The sequence below is a fragment of the Zootoca vivipara genome, chromosome 14 (genome assembly GCF_963506605.1).
Source record: "Zootoca vivipara chromosome 14, rZooViv1.1, whole genome shotgun sequence".
Classification (NCBI taxonomy): Eukaryota; Metazoa; Chordata; class Lepidosauria; order Squamata; family Lacertidae; genus Zootoca; species Zootoca vivipara.
In genome coordinates, this window is record NC_083289.1 from 29,372,240 (window position 1) to 29,390,808 (window position 18,569).

Sequence of the window (18,569 nt, forward strand, 5' to 3'; positions counted from 1 at the left end):
GTCCTCCACACTGCCTTCTCTGCCCTTGTACTCTGAAAGGGGTCTTTGGCCACTTTTGCACATCACCCTCTATTAGAGTTGCAGATCCCAAGTCCTTGGCCGCCTTTACTCCCTGGTGTTTCTTTCCTGGGACTGCAAGTCTCCTTCCCCACAGAGAACAGGTTCCTAGGAGACATTGAAATGGCTTCTGCTCTGCTGTAAGAAACTGGCCCCTTCGTGCCTTCTCTGCATGGACACATTGGGAGAAGTGGGCCAGGTCCCAAAATGACATGCCCAGAGGATTGGGGCACTGTCGAGCAACAAAGGATTAGTTCCCTTCTGCAACTCCTAGAGAAGAGACTCATTGGCTGCCTCTTCGCTTTTGACCTAGCTAGGACTGCCCCACGGCTGAGCTCTCCCTTTCAGGTGTAAAACACCCACCAGCTCTTCACAGCTGTGACGCTAGACCTCTGGTCTCCAAAAACTTCTTAGTTTTGGAGGGATTTACCAGGGGGAGGGTAATGATTGTGCCAAAGCATCATCAGTGTTTCTTCTGTGAAATGGGCATCTTGCAGTGTGCACAGCAATTTTAGCAGCAAAAAGAATTAAAACTTGGCAACCTTTAACATAGGATTCTGATTCCATGCCTCAGGATGTTTCACAGAGCAAGTGTTGGATGCAAACATGAGGAAGATGACCTTTAATATTAATTGTAGGAGAGGAAAAGCAGATGGGAGTCTTTGCTTTCCTGCTGCCCTCCAGTTTATCTGAAGTGATACTCTTATCCGCTGCAGGCAGCAAAGCTGTAAGATGTTGGCACTAAAGATGCACATCTTTATCCTGGAGCAGCTGGGTATGGGGAAACCGTGGCCTTCCAGATGTTGAACTACAGCTCCCAGCAGCCTTGGAAAACATGCCCCCAAGGATCATGGGAGTTGAGATTCAACATCACCTGCAGGGCCAAAGGTGGGGGGGGGGACCTGCCTAGTGAGGAGGCCAGGGTATCATGAGCAAAGGGGCTTCAAACAGCTGTGATGCAGTTAGCCTCCTACTGGATGCAGCCACCCAGTATTGGCAACTCATGTTGCTGCCTGAGGACACACACCCTGCCTTGAAGGTGACTGGGCTGGCAACTGAACCTCATCCACAGCATACATTTAAAGTGATGATATTGCAGAAAGCAAAGAATCTTGGGAGCTGTAATTTGTCATGGGTACTGGGGGTTGTTAGGAGACTACTCCTTGAGCTACAATTGACAATACCTCTTTGCAAACTGGAAATTGTGGGTCTATTGGGGGGGGGTGTCTACTAATGTTTCAAATTTAATATGCTGTTCGGGCTGAATGTTCTAGAATAAAGATCAGTCTCATGCCACACCTCTTAACAGCAATTTTCACAAATCTGCCCTCCCAAGGTCCTTTCAGCTCAGTATTGTCTACACCAGGGGTGAAGGTAAAGGGCCCTGACCATCGGGTCCAGTCGTGTCCGACTCTGGGGTTGCGGCGCTCATCTCGCTCTATAGGCCGAGGGAGCCGGCGTTTGTCCGCAGACAGCTTCCAGGTCATGTGGCCAGCATGACAAAGCTGCTTCTGGCGAACCAGAGCAGCGCATGGAAACACCATTTACCTTCCCGCCAGAGCGGTCCCTATTTATCTACTTGCACTTTGATGTGCTTTCGAACTGCTAGGTGGGCAGGACACCAGGGATAGTCAACCTTTTTATAGCTACCGCCCACTAATGCATCTTTCTTGGTGGTAAAACTTCCGTACTGCCCACCAGTGCTCGATGGAAGGACAATTCAGCTTGTGCCATAGAACCCCCTACCGCCCACCTAGAATCCTGAAGCACCCACTAGTAGACGGTAGGGACCAGGTTGGCAACCCGTGGTCTGCACTGACTGGCAGCAACGGCTCTCTGGGGTTTCACATATCGCACTGAGGATTGAAGCTAGGACCTTCTGATCTGTTCCTGAGCTGGCCTCTGAATGCCCCCCCCCCAGGACCCAACACAGGTGGCTCACCCAGTTGGTTCACTACAGCACTATGAAACAACAGAGTAAGTTTATTCTCCAAAACAGGATTACATACTGTATTAAAAGAAACAAGTCCCATTCCTTCAAGTTCAGAATGGTCTTTAAAGAAACAAGCACGGGTGCAAGCACTCTGTCCAGCCAGCCCAGACCCCACACTCCATCTTAATGGATCAGTCCCCCAGCCAGCAATGCTGTTAAGGTACAGCAGTAAGTACCGTTTCCACCCTACACGACAAGACAAGGCTCGCTGGAACAGGCAACATTGGAAACAGCCAGCTGGAACGGAATGTCAGGCACCCAGGTTTCCTGCAGAAGTCTAGCCTCCGGAGTCCCCTGTTGGGCTCTATCCGAGGCCAGGCTTCTGGAAGAGAGCGCCCCCACCCGGTTGCCAAGAGCAGGCTCGGCAGAGTCCGTGTCCTGGAACGGGCCACCTCGAGGGCCAGGAAGCTGGGCACAAAGGGGTGTGTCCTTCCCTTGAGCCGAAACTCTTGCGCTCCGAGACCCAAGTGGCAAGTGGGGGAAAGTGTGCAGTCCGCCGTGGGGGCCCCAGATGCAAAACAAGGACACTTGCTTCTGTCTTCCCGCCAAGTTGGAGACTCGATCCCCTATCCTCAACCCACCGGGGAGAGGAGTCTCCGCGTGGCTCGCTACTCCGGAGAGGCAAACGCACTCCGTTTCTTCCTCCTGCTTCACTCGTGCTCGACCGCACTCGCTTCCTCTGCCGCCCCGTCGGCTGCCTACGAGGAAAGGGGCGCCGCAGCGGCCGCTGGGCTTCCACCGACGCTCTGGCTAGCAGATGGCGCAGTTGGGGCTCTTGCTCGGGCGTCGCCGAGTGGACGCCGTTGGCTCCTTGGCCAGCGGGTCGGGGATGGAGCGGCGCCGGAGGGCTGGACTGAGGCGCCCGCTAAGCACGTCGACTTGGCCCAGCAGCTCCTGGAAGAGCCCGATCACGTTGCAGCCCTGCTTGGCCGACGCCTCGACGTGGCGAGCGCCCCACTCGCGCTGCACTGTGGCGGCGGCCAGGCGGTCGCTGTTGCCGGCAACCGGGCCTAAGTCAGCCTTGTTGGCGACCACCACGAGACGGACCGGGGCGCCGGGCTTGGCTTCCAGGATCTCATCGCGCAGCCGCTGCAGCTCCTCGAAGGAGCCCGGCTCGTGGGGCGAGTAGACGAGGGCGAAGACGTCGCCGTGTTGGATGCAGAGGCGGCGCATGGCCGGGAAGCTGTAGCTGCCGCTCGTGTCCAGCAGCTCCAGGCGAAGGCGCAGCGCCGGGCCCGGCGGCTCCAGGTCCAACTCCAGCACGTGCAGTTCCTCCACGGTGCGACGGTGGCGGGCCTCGAAGGCGTCGTGCAGGAAGCGGCGGATCAGCGCCGTCTTACCCACGCCCGCCGCGCCCAAGAACACCAAGCGCACCCGGGCCTCTGGCTTCAGCGACATCGTGGAGCTGTTTATCTCTGGTCGGTCCGCTAGGACGGGGCGGCCGCTTTATTTGCTGCGGCTGCAGCCCTCGGCCAATCGAACAGCCGGAGGAGGGGCTCAGGCGGGCCGGTCTCCGGTAGGAGTGGCTGCCTGCTGGCTGCCCGCCAGCCCGGGCAATTGATTGCCTCGCGGGGGCGCCCCGGAAGGCTCCCCGCGCTGAGAGCCGAGCGTGCGCTACGGGGCTTCTCAGCATTGGCGACAGACTTCGCTGCGTGGTTTCACAACAAACTTCTAGGGTAAGCCTCTGTTCTGGTTTGGGTTTTTTTCACAGATGGCAGCAGACTGAGGCAGTTTTTGTCACAGTAAATCGCTTCCAAGCACTTAGAGGTGATGGATGATTTAAGCAGGATATAAATACGGCTCGCAACAAATAATAGGTATTCTCTCAGCATTAGCCCCCTGCATCTACAACAGGGGTGTGTCACTGGCCCGCCTTACAAAGGTGTTGTGAAGCTTGCTTTGGTAGGCGAAGCACTTTGAACACACCAGAGAACTTATTACAGTACTGTACTAATAATACCCAAAGCTGCATACAGGCTGCACACACGTGGTACATTTAAAGCACCCCCAACTCCTGTAACTTACCCCTTGCAAAGCTACAATTCCCAGCACCCTTAACAATCTACAGTTCCCAGGATCTGGTGTGAGTGTGGTTTAAATTTTGGTGTGAGTTTCTGGTAGACTTGACCCCCGGAGTGCTGTCCATGGGCATAGCCAGGATTTATGTTAGGGGGCAGGCTTCATGTTGGGGGGAGCAGAACCTCAGTTAAGTATTTTTATTTATTTATTTATTTATTTGATCTGAGCCCCTTGGCTATGCCCATGGTGCTCTCTGAGTGACCTTATGCTTGGACGCCACCAGCATCTCCCCTCCCCACCCTCAGTGCAAAGAGTGAGCCTCTGTCCAGTTTTGGCCAACACTTTCTCCTCCTATAGTGGAAAGGGAAACAGACAGACCTGGTCTTACACTGCAATGCTTTCGAAATGTATTTATTTATTAACTGCAGTGGCCAAGAAAGCCTGGGGCATGTGTCGCATCTCAGCCTCTCAAGGCAGAAAAATTAATTCCATAGAAAGGGAGTTATCCGCAGATGGAAAACTTTCCTTCTGCCAACAACCTTGGCTTGGAGTGCCCAGAAGGAGAACATTTGTAGAGTCCTAGGATGAGAAACTGGGTCAGGTTTACTGGGACAGGAACAGGGGGTGCTTAGGGATGCCAGTGCCAGGAGCTGCAAAGTCGTCTTAACTGAAGATTGATGCTTTGTTAGGCTGTCCTCGGAGTCCTGCCAGAGCTACAGAGATGGTGCGTTTTGTCCTGCCATACCACCTCTGGCAAAGGAAGAATGTGTTTCACATCCCCTCCCATGCTTCCCCTCCCCCCCCAAAAAAACCTTTTAAAAGCTGTCCCACTCTGATGGCTTCTGGAACCATTCACCTGTGCCACCTCTCAACAAAATGATGCGATTCAGTGGCCGGTGTTAGACTTGGATGGGAGGTTGTCTGCATTCAGGTCCAACTCATTGTTCACCTCCAGGCAATAATGAAAAGAAGTGAGGACCTTCAGCCATTGGTGCCTGGTGCCTACTAGGTAGAGCTGGAGGGGCAGCCAACAATCGGTAGTGTCAGTGACAGACAGAGCCAATTAATTTTACTTCCCCCACCACCACCGCTGGCCGGCCCCATCCTTAAGGAGGAGGTAGTTGACAGCCAGGGCTACCCCCTGGACTAGTCGTAAGAAGGCAGCACAGCTTGGACGAGTCGAAGCTGAAGTTGTGGGGCCATGCCCCATTTGCCCTAATGGACCAGCCACCACTGCCTTCAGCAAAGTTGCAGTAAAAGCCCATTCTCTAAAAAGTGTGTTCCTATTCAGGCTTCCATCCAGCCTTGTAGTTCTGTTTGAGGGATCTGGGGCTGTGGGGAGAGGGTCCTCCCCCCCCCGGGGGGGGAACCAAACTAGCTTGGCAGCTCTTTCCTCTGCTGTGATATAAAACTTTAAATGCTTTGGATTAGACGGTGTGAACCAACCCGCCAAAGCCTTCATTGCTATACAGCAGCAGAGAGGTCTCTAGGAAAAGGAAAGGGTGCAAATTCTGCTTCCCTTCTTCCTGAAATCTCTTTCTTTGGTACAGAGAAGGAAGGTCCTTAACATTACAGTGCACCCGCCACCATCTGCCCTCTAGGCTACAATGAACTCTTATGGCTCAAACAGGGCAGAACCCTGCCCAGCCATGACCACCTCCTTCACTGGAGCAGAGCAACCCTTCCTCTGGCTATTCCTGCTCTTTTTGTTCTGAAGAACAATGGTTGCCCTGCTACGGCTGAATCACTTTCGCTGGGTAAGCTGTCATTCATTTGGGCTGACCCACCCTGTTTGGGTTTGGGATTAGAAAGCCAGAGCCTTTGAAGAGGCCCTGGGAAGTCAAACAGAGAGGGAGATGCCAAGCCCTTGGCATGGGCCAGCCTGATGGCCTCCAGCTGTTTTGGATGACAGCTCACAGAATCATGGCCCTAGGATGGGGAAGGCTTGCACATACCCTGCTGGGGTGGGGGTGGGGGGAACAGGGAAAAGGAGTAGGCAGGGAAGTGGCTCTCATAATACTATAGAATTGCCGTTGGAAGAGATTCAAAGGGTTATCTAGTCAAAACCCCTGCAACGCAGGTAAAGGTAAAGGGACCCCTGACCATTAGGTCCAGTTGTAATTGACTCTGGGGTTGCAGCACTCATTTCGCTTTATTGGCTGAGGGAGCCGGCGTACAGCTTCCAGGTCATGTGGCCAGCATGACTAAGCCGCTTCTGGCGAACCACGGAAACACCGTTTACCTTCCCGCCGGAGCGGTCCCTATTTATCTACTTGCACTTTGATGTGCTTTCAAACTGCTAGGTTGGCAGGAGCTGGGACCAAGCAACCGGAGCTCACCCTGTCGCGGGGATTTGAACCACCGAACTTCTGATCGGCAAGCCCTAGACTCTGTGGTTTAACCCACAACCCCACCCACATCGAAACCCCTGCAACGCAGGAATCACAGCCTATCTGCCAGCAGCTGATAGCTGGAAAAGGAAACCTGGTGGTTGCAGGAGGCTCGAATGATTGGCAGGTGTCACATGGCTGCCTCTCCTGGAACCCTGCAGAGCTTCCTCTTAAGGCTGGGTATTGGGGGTTCAGATTTCCTAGTCCTCCCCACCTCCTGCTGCAGTTCCACCTTCACCTATTGCGTCTGGGGGTTCTTACTGGGGTTACCAAATTTTCTGAAGATGACGCGCACATGAAGGCAGAGGAGTCGGCTGGGGTGAAGGAACTGACCCATTTCCCCACCATTTAATTGTGCAATAAACAGGTGTTTTGTTTCTGGAAATGACTTGACCCTGACCTACGTGATGTGCATCCCTCTGTTGCTTTGCTTGTTTGTTTTTATTATATTTTATGATGTCTTTACAGCTGCTTTTTAATTGTTTTTATTGCGGGCTTCTACTCTTGCTCTTATGCCTTGTTGCCTTTTATAGTATTTTGATTCTTTTTGGAATATAGGCCAGCAACAAGTCTTTTATATAGAACGTCACTCCAGAAGAAGGAGGGAAGCTTTGAGCTACAAATGCAACGTCATTGGACGCCAAGCAAATGACCCTTTTCATTTGCCCAGCACGGACACATCAGGAAACCTTTCTGAGGATTTGGAGGTTGTTGTGGAGCTGTGCAAAGCCAGCACACTCGATAATATTTTGAAACTATTTGTTATGTATTATTGCTAGTTGGTTGTGATTTCCCACCTCAAAGCGGTTGGGAGTGTGGAGGCACAGGAGAGGAGGCTATGTCTTAGCTATTCCAGAGGTTCCATAACTGGGGTCTGTGGCCCACTGGTGCCCCCCCAATAGGATTGTAGAATCGTAGAGTTGGGTATGACCCCCAAGTCCAACCCCCTGCAAAAACAGGAATCCAACCTCTGTTTAAAACCCAGTAAAGGAGACTCCTCCTCCTTCATTGAGGTATCCCATGGGAAGGTTGCAGAACAGAATACCTGTACTTTGGCCAGTGATACCTGTGCTTGGTTTATTTGTTTCCTGCTGACAGATAATGCATTGTTTTGGTTTACAAAGGATGTTTCTTTCACTGAGCCCTTGGGAGATGAAGTGCGTGGCCCACACACAAATTTATTTGCCAAGCGGGAGGTGGCTTGGTATTTTCCTGTCTGGCCTTGTGTACACATCTCATGCTGAGGGGGAGCTCCTTGCCTGGGCTTTGGTCCACAACCTCTCCCCTACCTTTGAAGGGAGCAAAGGTTCTGTAACACCCACCCCACCCACCACCCCCAGACGTGGTCCACGCTTGGCAGCTGTGTGGCCCTGTCCCCTTCGCTGCAAGTGCCAAAGTCTGGCTTTGGCACCAACCAGAGGCACCAATGTCACTTGGGTGGCAAAGTCTCTCGTCCTGGTAGAAATCACAAACACAGGGCAGGGTTTTCTTATACCAGCTTTAAGAACGTAAGATGAGCATTTGCTGGATCAGGCCAATGGCCCATCTAGTCCAGCATCCTGTTGTTCTCACAGGGGTCAAGCAGATGCTGCAGAGGAAAACCCCAAAGTAGGATTTGAGCCCAAGAACTCTATCCGTTCCTATGACCCATGGAGGGACAGCATAGCCATCATGGCTAGTCGCCATTGATTGCCCTCTTCACGAATTTGTATTGCTCCCCTTTAAAGCCATGTGGCCATCACTGCCTCCTATGGGAGCATGTTTAATTGCATTTCACTTTTAATTTGTATTCTGCCTTTCTCTATTACTAGACACAAGGCAGTTTACAAGCTGAAGAAACAACAAAATAGACAGCAAAGATCACACACCTTACAATCTGGTCCAATACAAAAAAAAGTCACAGTAACTTTAAAATAAACAACTTCTATCGAATAAAGCAATATTCAACAATCCATGGTTCTGTGGTTTAACTACGCACTGTGTGAAGAAGGACTTTCTTTTATCTGTCCTGAATCTTCCAACATTCAGATTCCTTGGGTTTCCCCACTGAGATCTAAAGGTTATGAGAGAAGGAGAAAATTAGCTTTTCTTTAGCCACTTCCTCCATACCTGGCATAATTTTATAAACTTCGATCATGTCAATTTTTATCCCCCTTTTCTCTAACCTAAAAAGTCTCATAGGCGGCAACCTTTCTTCATAGGGGAGTTGCTCCACCCCCTCGATCATTTTGCTTGCCTTTTTCTGAACCCTAATGTGTTACTTGTATCCTTTCGGTGTATATTATTTATATTTTTGAGTATTATGAAATATTATTTTGTGTCTCTTTTTTTCTTCGTTTTCTCCCCCCCCCCTTTTTTGGCTTTTTCTTTTCTCTTTTTTGTTTCTTTTTTTTTTTTTTGTAAAATGTGAATCTCCTTTTGTATTCCTTTTTCGTTTGTGTCAGTTATTCTTTTTATGGTTTTGTATTGTTTGCAAGAATTGAAATAAAGTTTTCTTTATACAAATAAAATAAAAAAATAATCTTTTGGAGGTGAGACGACAATAAGTGTTCACATTTGCCAGCCAGCCCCCTCCATATGTTTTGGACAAACTCTCACCTGCTCCAGCATCCTATGTTCTTGGATACGAACCCAAAACACCTGGGGAACCCTAGCCTGCAGTAGGCTGCAATAGACCACAAGCCATGTTGATTTATCCTAATGGTAGGGGACTTTTGTTTGCTGCTGAGAGCTACATCTCAGGGAACTGTTGGGGGTCAGGTAGTGGCAATGGGCAGGGTTGAATCCAGCCATGGGCAGGGCCAGAGGGAACCCCACCTTTCTCTCTTTATGCCACCCCTTTTCACCCTGTTCCCCCCTCCCCATCTTGTCACCTGTATGAAATTAGGCTGAGAAGTGCTGTTTACAAAAAGTGATTTGGATGCAAATCACTTTTTGGAACAGTCTTTTCAGGTCATCTCAGGCCAGCGTCTCTCCCTTGCCTCTTCACATCCTTGGGGTGCAGCTAGAACTGGACCTCAGGGCCAGAGTCCAGGGCCCCCAAATGATGACCCAGAGAATAGGAGATGAGCAGCAAACAGCACCAGCATGTCAGCATCAGAGCCCTTTTTGCCTTCTTTTAAAAACATTTTTAGTTGGGGGCTGGCTGCAGATAGTTACAGATGCTCATTTTGTTATTTCCACAAGCTGTTTGTGAACCTGATCCCTGCCTTCTCCTCTGAGGAGGCCACAGGACACGGGCAGGACCCTTCCTCTCTGCCCCCAGTACTGTGTCGGGCCCTGGTGAGAAGCCCTCTCTTCAAAGCAAGCCAAGTGCGTTATTGCTGTTCTCAAACAGCTGGGATCTTGCTGGACAGGGAACCTGCCAGCAGCTCTCTCCTGGACAAATATTTGCCTTCTCAATCCCTTTGGCACAAGCCAAGGGTAAGAGGCAAATGCCAAGATGAAGAACAGGGAGGGCAAGTGGTTGTCAAGTCCCAGAATCGGTACCACCACTGGCACTCAGCAGGGCGCCCAGGTGATCCAAGCAGATCACAGGGTGCCCAGGTGATCCAAGCAGATCACAAAACAGCTGCTGAGATAAACAGCTTTGCCAACTCAAGTGGAAACAGAGGGAGCGTCAGGCTCGGCCTTTCCCCGTGGGTGGTATTTAGTTGTTCATTGGCCTGCTCCCTGCCTTCCCAGCTAGAGATTTAGGCCCTTGGGGCAGTGTTCAAGGGGACCTTTGAGGAGCACACTGAGGAGACAAGCTTCCCTTGAACTTCAGCTGCCCACCCCACATCCTGGTTGAGCTTCTCCTGAAGTGTGCAGCCCAGAGGACAGGAGACTGTTTTCGGATGCATCTGGGCCACAACCCATTTTGTGATTTAAAAATTAACCCTGCTGGTTTAAGAGCAGAGTTAAGGCTGTCTCACGTTGGGCTCTCAGGATGCTGGGCCCTTAGGCTAAAGCCTTAGCAGGCATGGCAGCTGCTGGAAACCACAGGATGGAAGAGTGATCTTGTACCCAAATCCTGCTTGCAGGCTTCCCATGACAGTAAGAGCTGTTCAGCAGTGGAATTTGCTGCCAAGGAGTGTGGTGGAGTCTCCTTCTTTGGAGGTCTTTAAGCGGAGGCTTGACAGCCATCTGTCAGGAATGTTTTGATGGTGTTTCCTGCTTGGCAGGGGGTTGGACTGGATGGCCCTTGTGGTCTCTTCCAACTCTATGATTTTATGATTCATGGGGCATCTGTTTGGCCACTGTGAGAATAGGATGCTGGGTCCCCTTTGGCCTGATCCAGCAGGCTTTTATGATCTTATGCCTCGTGATCAGTGGTGATGCTGTGCAATGCCACAAGTTGTGCTTGGTTGCAATGGGAGTTGTAGTCCAAAACATCTGGAGGGCAACCAGGTTGGGGAAGGGGGTGGCATCTGGCTTTCTTGCTTCATATCTCAGGTTACCCCCAATTGCATCTTTTGTATTTGGAAAATTACAGCATTGGGAAGATAAGTGTAGTAGCCAGAATGTTGGCAAGAATATTTATAGTCAAATACACTCTGGGCACCTCCATCCCATATCACACAATCAGAGGAGGAGGAGATGCAGGCCCAGGAGGAGAGGTCGCAGTCCAGAAAAAAGGGACCGCTGTGTTGCCAAGTCAGGTTTGGTCTACGGGCTGCCAGCTCACCATGCCAGGTCTTCACCCTGCAGATGCTCTGTGGTCCTCACACAGGTGTCCCTCAGAAGGTATTCAATGCAAAAGGATTTGCCAAAGCTTAAGAGACTGAGAAACTACCATTATTGTGTATTTACTTATTCTAGTTTTCCTTTCACCCAAATGTCACAGGGCAGAGATAAATGCAATTAAAAGCAAAGTTATATGAGAATATTCAGACAGGCCCACAAAAATTCCATTCTGAGAGTTAACATCTTTCAGAATTGTCGAATGACGCATTTACTGTATCAACACATAAGTTATTAGGTCAGTAGGGAAGTGGGCATTCTGGCAGCCAGACAGATTTTAGGTGGTGGTGGTAAGGCTTCCTTATTTAGGGATAAAGAAATAAATTCAGTGCTGCCCACCAGCTGGTACACACTGTAAGAAAACAGGTAGGTACAGTGGGTAAGGAATAGGACGCGCTCACCCTGCCAACTGTTTATGCCCTTTGGCAATGCCTTATCTCTCCCAGAGGTAGGAAAAAAGAACTCTGTTGATTTCCTGTCCAGTTTGGTGCTCTGCATTAAATGACTCAGACTGGAAAAGAGTCTCCAAGGAAGTCCTGGTACAGCTTGGAGGAACTAAGCAAAGCACCTCCTAATATGGGTTCTAGAACTTCCTCAGGTCATGCTAGCATTTCATGGCTGCCTTTACTCCCTTATTAAACAGACGAGAAGGAGGGAGCACCCTCAAATTCCTTCCTGCGATGCCCTCCTTGCTCATCACAGGAGCCCTGTGCCTTCCCTCTCTCTGGGCAGGTCCTATGCGCTTCTTTCTGCTGTAACAAGCAGGTATCCCTAACCTCATTGGGTTGGGGCAATGTCCCAGTTTCTTCTGACCATTTGCCAGGAGTTCTGCACACCCAACAAGCAAAGGGACATGTTGGTGCTGTGGATTCAATAGCCCCTCTACAATTCCCCCAGGCATCCATCTCCAGCACCACCGGCTTTGAACTCCGGCATGGGAGGTTCCTGCCTGTCAGTCATAGAGTCATAGAATTGTAGAGTTAGAAGGGACCATGTAGGTCATCTAATCCAACCCCCTGCAATGCAGGAATATTTCACCCAACGTGGGGCTCGAACCCACGACCCTGAGATTAAGACAGATCTAACACACATGTGCATTATTTTAGGGAACCTTGTTAAATAACTGAAAATCATTCCTGAGGTGTGTAGGATATGAATTTGGGTCACTTTTTTTCTAATCTTGGTTGTTTGGATGCCATCTTGAAGAATGGTGGCCATGACTAATGAGATTAATAAATGTTACTATCTCAGCACTTGTGTGACTAATTCAAAACTTATACATGACTAATTATTCCAATAGTTTCAGAGCTTGATGAGTAATGTCCATTGTTTGATAGCTCTGAGCCAACACATGGGGGAAAACTATTATTTGACCGTTGTTTTTTTCCCCAACGTTATGTTATAGAGTACTTATTCATTTGTTTATAGATACGCTTTCTAATGCATCACTCTGTTTGGCTTACCAGCAAATGAGATTAGAATTAGACAAACACAAAATGCAGTATCTCTTCAGAAGCAACACAACTGCTCAGGGAGGCAAAGGCCTGTTAGAATAATAAAGGTCCTTAAAAATAGTTAGATGACAAGAAAGGGAACCAGCCCAGCTTCATGGGGCACCGTGGCCTCGCAAAGTTCCCAAAACACTTGTGCTGAGATTTGAATTGACTTGAATTGTAAGGAAAGTAATTGTGGGGATTACTATTCAAAACACATGGAAGTATATTTGCTTGAGGGCATCGCAGGTAAATCAGTAACCAAACAATACAAATTATATTTTGAAAGCATAGTATGCCAAAAGAGGTTGTGAGCGGCAACACCCCTCAATGTTGCTTCAGCGACTCCGGAATATTTGCAAAAGAATGGGACTTTGTTCACAGTACATCGAGTCCAGCATGTATTGCCGCTTTTGATATATTATCAGGGCAAATGTAAGCTTTTGCTGTTGGTAAACAAAGCCCCTAAACATCTTAGGCCAAGGTTATCTGAAAGGCTGCCTTCTCCTATATACAGGTGAAACTCGGAAAATTAGAATATCGTCGAAAAGTGCATTTATTTCCGTAATGCAACTTAAAAGGTGAAACCAATACTGTACAGTGTTTCCTCGGGTTACAAACGCTTCAGGTTACAAACTCCGCTAACCCAGAAATAGTACCTCAGGTTAAGAACTTTGCTTCAGTTCAGGATGAGAAGAGAAATTGTGCTCCGGTGGCGCAGCGGCAGCAGGAGGCCCCATTAGCTAAAGTGGTGTTTCAGGTTAAGAACAGACCTCCGGAACAAATTAAGTTCTTAACCAGAGGTACCACTGTATATGAGATAGATACATGACATGCAAAGCAAGATATGTCAAGCCTTTATTTGTTGTAATTATTTGTTGTTAGGTGGGTCAATTATAAATGGAATGTAATTAATGAAATGTAATAGCGATGTTTATTTTTGTATTATTGTAACTATTTGTTTTATTCATGTGGAATTTCCAAAAGAAAGCATTTGTAAAAATTAAAAGAAAAATAAATAATAATAAGATGCATGACTGAAATAAATGCACTTTTCGACGATATTCTAATTTTCTGAGTTTCACCTATAGACTTACTAGGACACCGAGATGATCAGATGAAGCCCTTCTGGTGGGTCAGGCACTCTGGTTTGCAGAGCGACTAGCATTGCAACACCCACTTTGGTGGAATAGCCTCCCTGCTGACATCCGGTTCATTTCCAGACCCAATTTAAAGAGCTGGCGATTAACTTTAATCCCTGTGTGGATGTCCTTTGGCTTTTGGTAGCAGTCATGTTGAGCTGGGTACTGTTTTGAAATGTTTGTTTATGCTTCATTTGTTGGTACTGTATATATTGTGGCAACCCCCCTTTTTGTTTGATTAGAGGTCTATCTATTTAAAATGAAAATGATGATAGTACCGGTATTGTATTTTAATCTGTATTTAAATTAATTGTTTTCCTTTCTTTTATGTCTTATTGTAATTTTATTGGTGTTAGCCACCCTGAGCCCGGTTTTGACTGGGAAGGGCGGGGTATAAATAAAATTTTATTATTGTTGTTGTTGTTGTTGTTGAAGGGATGGCTTGTTGTTGAAGGAAGGCATGCACCCTTGTGTAAACAGAGACCTTGCTGGCTGGAGTTGGTCCCAGGGCCAGTGTCCATCAGTGTTCCACCTAGCTCCCTTGGAGGAAATGGTAGCCAGACCAGCTACGGAGGCTTGCTTCAAATACATTTAGTTGGTTTTGTTGCCGTTTGTTCAATTTGCAGCGGAGCTGGGTGTGTTGAATTGCCCATGTCACATATTCAAGCCAACATGCTTGGAAAGCCTGTTAGACTTCCCAAGAAAGGCCTGATCCATTCTTCAAACAACCAAGTATGCAAATACGAGTGTTTGGGTGAGAGAGATATTTATAAAGCCCAATAAAAAGTTGAGGGAGATAGAGACAGGGTGGTGGTGATAGAAGGCAACATCCTTCCAGGGAAAGGGAAAATGGTGAGACACCGCTGGAGGTGGGACTGGGTTGCTCAAAGTGCTTTCAAAACCATATACAGTCGTTCCTTGGTTGTTGAACGCCTTGCGACTCAAACGTATTGGCTCCCGAGTGTCACGGTCCGGTCGGCAGGCAGTTGAAGCCCTGGCTGAGGACGTCAGGACCAGAGGCAAGATGGTGGTGTAGAAGCAGGAACAGGTGCAGGGCTGAGGGTCCAGCAACAGGCAGCAGCAGGGTCAAGGAGCAAGGCAGAGGCGAAGCTCTGGGAGTCAAGGAGCAAGGCGTCGGCAAGGCAAAGGTCCAAGGGTCGAGGATCAAGGCGTTGGCAAGGCAAGGGTCCATGGAGCAAGGCGTCGGCGAGGCAGGGGTCCAAGGAACAAGGCGTCGGCAAGGCAAGGGTCCAAGGAGCAAGGGACCAGAGGCAACCAGGCAGGGATAGCGTTGCTGTGGCAAAGAGCTGAAGGGAAATGCTGAGCTTTTATCCATCCCAGCTCCTGCCACCAGGTGCAGTGAGGTATCAAGTGGCCTCACCTGAGTGACCACTCCTTGCCTCTCCAGCACAAGCTGAGGTCTTCACCTGTGTGGCCACTCCTTGCTTTTCCAGCACAAGCTGAGGCAGGCCCCAGTCCTGCAAAGCACTACAGGCCCCAGAGCCTGACTCCTGCCCATACTCCTGACACCGAGCACCGCAAAGTGAGTGTTCCGGTTTGCAAACGTTCTTTGGAACCCAAACGTCTGACACTGCTTCCATGGCTTCCAATTGAGTGCAGGAAGCTCCTGGAGCCAATCGGAAGCCATGCCTTGGTTTTTGAATGTTTTCAGAAGTCAAACGGACTTCCGGAATGGATTCTCTTCGAGAACCAAGGCACGACTGTATAAAATTTTGAAAAGTAAATTAAAAGCCCCCCCTTTAAAAGTCCTGTAATTGCACAGGGATGAGCCAGGTGAGTTATCTGAAGAACACCAGAAGAGTCTGACTGCTGATCAGGCCAAAGGGGGCCCATCTAGTCCTGCATCCTACTCTCACAACAGCCAATGAGAAGCCACAAGGAGGACATGAGTGTAACAGCAACTGGTATTCAGGGCCATGCTGCCTCTGACACTGGAGGTCCTTGGATAGCTTTTAGTGATGGAGCCATAGCTCAATGGTGGAACCGCGCTGGATCAAACCAAAGGTCCAACATCCCGTTCTCACAATGGCCAACCAGATGTCCCAATGGGAAGCCTGCAAGCACGGCACGAGTGCCGCAGCAGTGCTCTTTCCTTGCTTGTGATTCCCAGCCACTGGTATTCAGACATACTGCCTCCAATACTATCATTGACGTCACAGGCACTGCCCAATACGTGGCTGCAAGAGTTGACCAAAAGCAGAATGTAGCACTGATTGTGCTTGGGAGGTGTAGAGAGGAACTTATTTCACCAGCAGCCTCCAAATGCAGCCCTTGTGTTCCATGATCAAGAAATCAGCTGGGCCTCCTTGCAACTCAGGCATGTTAAGGATGTACAACCCCCTGCAAGATGCTGCAGTATTGGTGGTCTCTTATTTTAAGGATACTTCAGAGAGCTGCCAGTGCTCCACTCCCTGCTGCCCATCCCTCCCCTGCTGGCTTCCTGTGTGCTCTGCTGCCCAGCAATCCACCTGGTGCCTCATGATGGGCCAGGTAAGGTTACCTTTGCAACAACACCAAGGCCCAAGATCTGCAAACAACAGTAATTGAAAGGGACTTTATTATAGCCTTTATCTTGCTGCTATTGACACATTGGAAAAAGGAAGGCAGGTGTGTATTTTTATAAATGCTGTTTGTGTGTTTTGTGGGGCTGGGATGTAAGTGTGGGCGTGTGCACTGAGAAAGTGGGCTCGGTCTTCCGAACTAAGGAAAGGGTGCTTTCCCTGTAACGGTTGCTGAATCAGAAAAGGGCTGGGCATTGGCAGAGGCAACTGCACCACTTAACTAAATCAGGGAGGCTTGTGCCAGGCTCCCTGCCTCAAATCTATAGTGGCCCATCTAGTCCTGCATCCTGTCATCATAGGGGCCAACCAGATACCCGTCAGAAGCCTGCAAGCTGGACGTGAGTGTGAGTTCACTCTGCCAACCGTGTTCTGCCCTGTGGGTTAAACTTGATGTCACTGTGATATCAGACGACTGACCGGCAGGTGTTCCCACCCGCATTTCAAATCCCCAGCAGTGCCAGGTGGGGCTGGGCAAGGCTGCACCTGAAAACCCTAGAGAACTGTTGCTGCCAGCCAGTGAAGACCTTTTCCATCCTGAGGGCCACATTCCTGCCTGAGCGGCCTCCTGAAGGCTGTGGGGCAGTGATGGGTGTGGGTCGACCGCAGTGGCTGCTCCCTGTGTGTACATCTTTGCTCTCTGTTGCTGCTGAGCAGTAGCTCTTTGAGGTTGAGGAGCAGTCAATAGATCCTTGCCACGCAAGGTCTGTGAAAGGGAAGGCGTCCTTGTGCAGAACAGGCTGCAGATCATGAATGATTAGGGTCTGAGTGGTTTCATAGCGGAGCTGTAAACGACAAGAAGTGGTGGCCTTGCCAGTTTCTTTCCTGGCTCTGCCCCATAGTAGATTATTCCCCGGTACTGGTTTGGCTTTATTCATAGAACCAAAGGATTGTAGAGTTGGAAGAGTCCCAAAGCACTATCCAGTCCAACCCCCTGCAAAGCAGAAATCACAAGGTTTTACACATTCAATTTTAAGTGGAGCTGACATTCTCCAGGCGTAGCCAGAATCCCTGCAGCCACCTTGGGCAGAGACTGCCCAGCTCAGCACAAGTTGCCTTTGCCTTTACCACAACTGTTTGTTCTGGTTTCTTCACCCTGATAGCCGCTTTCTAGGATGGCGGCCCTTATCAGCCCTGATGTGGGAAGCGTGCAGGACCTCTGCTTTTGATGGTGACAAAGGTGACCTCGGCGCTTCCGATAGGACACACCGTAGCCAGCCCTCAATTGTGGTCTTGATTGGTTTCTTCCCTTTTTGGGGGGTGTATTGTAGTCTGGCTGTGGGAGGGGGGAATCTAAAACCTCCATCTCCGGCAAGGTAGCTTGATTTCTCCCTAAGACAGAAGCCCTTGTCAAGCGATCCGTTCAGACCCCACAGCATGGGCAAGCAGTGCTCCATGCCCTGGCAGAGTTCACCACTCCCTTCAGACTCCCTTCACGCCCGCCACTGCATGTGGGTGGCATGGGAGAGAACAATAGATTTACCCTCAAGGGAATATAGCCTTTTGACAATATACCTTTAAAGCATATTCCTGCATTGCAGGGGGTTGGACTAGATGACCCTGGATCTGCCTCTCAACTCTGCAATTCTATGAGTTCTTTGCTGCAAAGATTCTCATCCTATCCATTTTGTTGTTGTTGTTGTCACTCCTGCCTGCAAGCTCCCCCTGCCACTGCAGCCTGCTGTGGAACTAATTTCCTTGGACACCAGCATGGGATTTTGGGGGGGGGACAGGTAAGGGAGAGGGGGAGAAAGCATGCAGAACGAGTCAGGTGACTACAGCCGGACACAGCTGAGGGCCTTGCTACAGGACTCATCCTTAGTGACTGCTCATTGAGGGGCATCAGCCCTTACATTGTTCCAGTGAAAGGCTGGATCTTGGAATTGTAGAGTTGGAAGGGACCCCAGGGGTCATCTAGCCCAACCGCCTGCAAATCAGGATTCACGTTTTACACTTTTCATTTTAATTGGGAGCTGAGCTTCTCCAACGTTCCTCCAGCCACCCTTGGGCAGTTCAGTTCCAGCCTGGTCCAGTCTTTCTGCAAAGAGTGTGCCCAGCTCGGCACAAGTCGCATTTGCACATTTCACAACTGTTTATTCTGGTTTCTTCACCCTGATAGCCACCTTCAAGGATAGCGGCCCTTATCGACCCTGATATGGCAAGCATGTGGCAAG

At 49.6% G+C, this 18,569-nt stretch overlaps 1 protein-coding gene across 1 annotated transcript; it reads right to left on the bottom strand.

The window, feature by feature from the left end:
* Nucleotides 1-7: 7 nt before the first annotated feature.
* On the bottom strand, nucleotides 8-3,557 carry LOC118092881 (ras-related protein Rap-2c-like). Its single transcript, XM_035131535.2, has one exon. The coding sequence runs from the start codon at nucleotides 3,446-3,448 to the stop codon at nucleotides 2,801-2,803; it is 648 nt and encodes a 215-aa protein (XP_034987426.1). The 5' UTR covers nucleotides 3,449-3,557; the 3' UTR covers nucleotides 8-2,800.
* Between the last annotated feature and the right edge of the window lie 15,012 nt (nucleotides 3,558-18,569).

Excerpts from the sequence above, each read along its gene's own strand:
- LOC118092881 (XM_035131535.2), bottom strand. The coding sequence starts at position 3,448 with ATGTCGCTGAAGCCAGAGGCCCGGGTGCGCTTGGTGTTCTTGGGCGCG.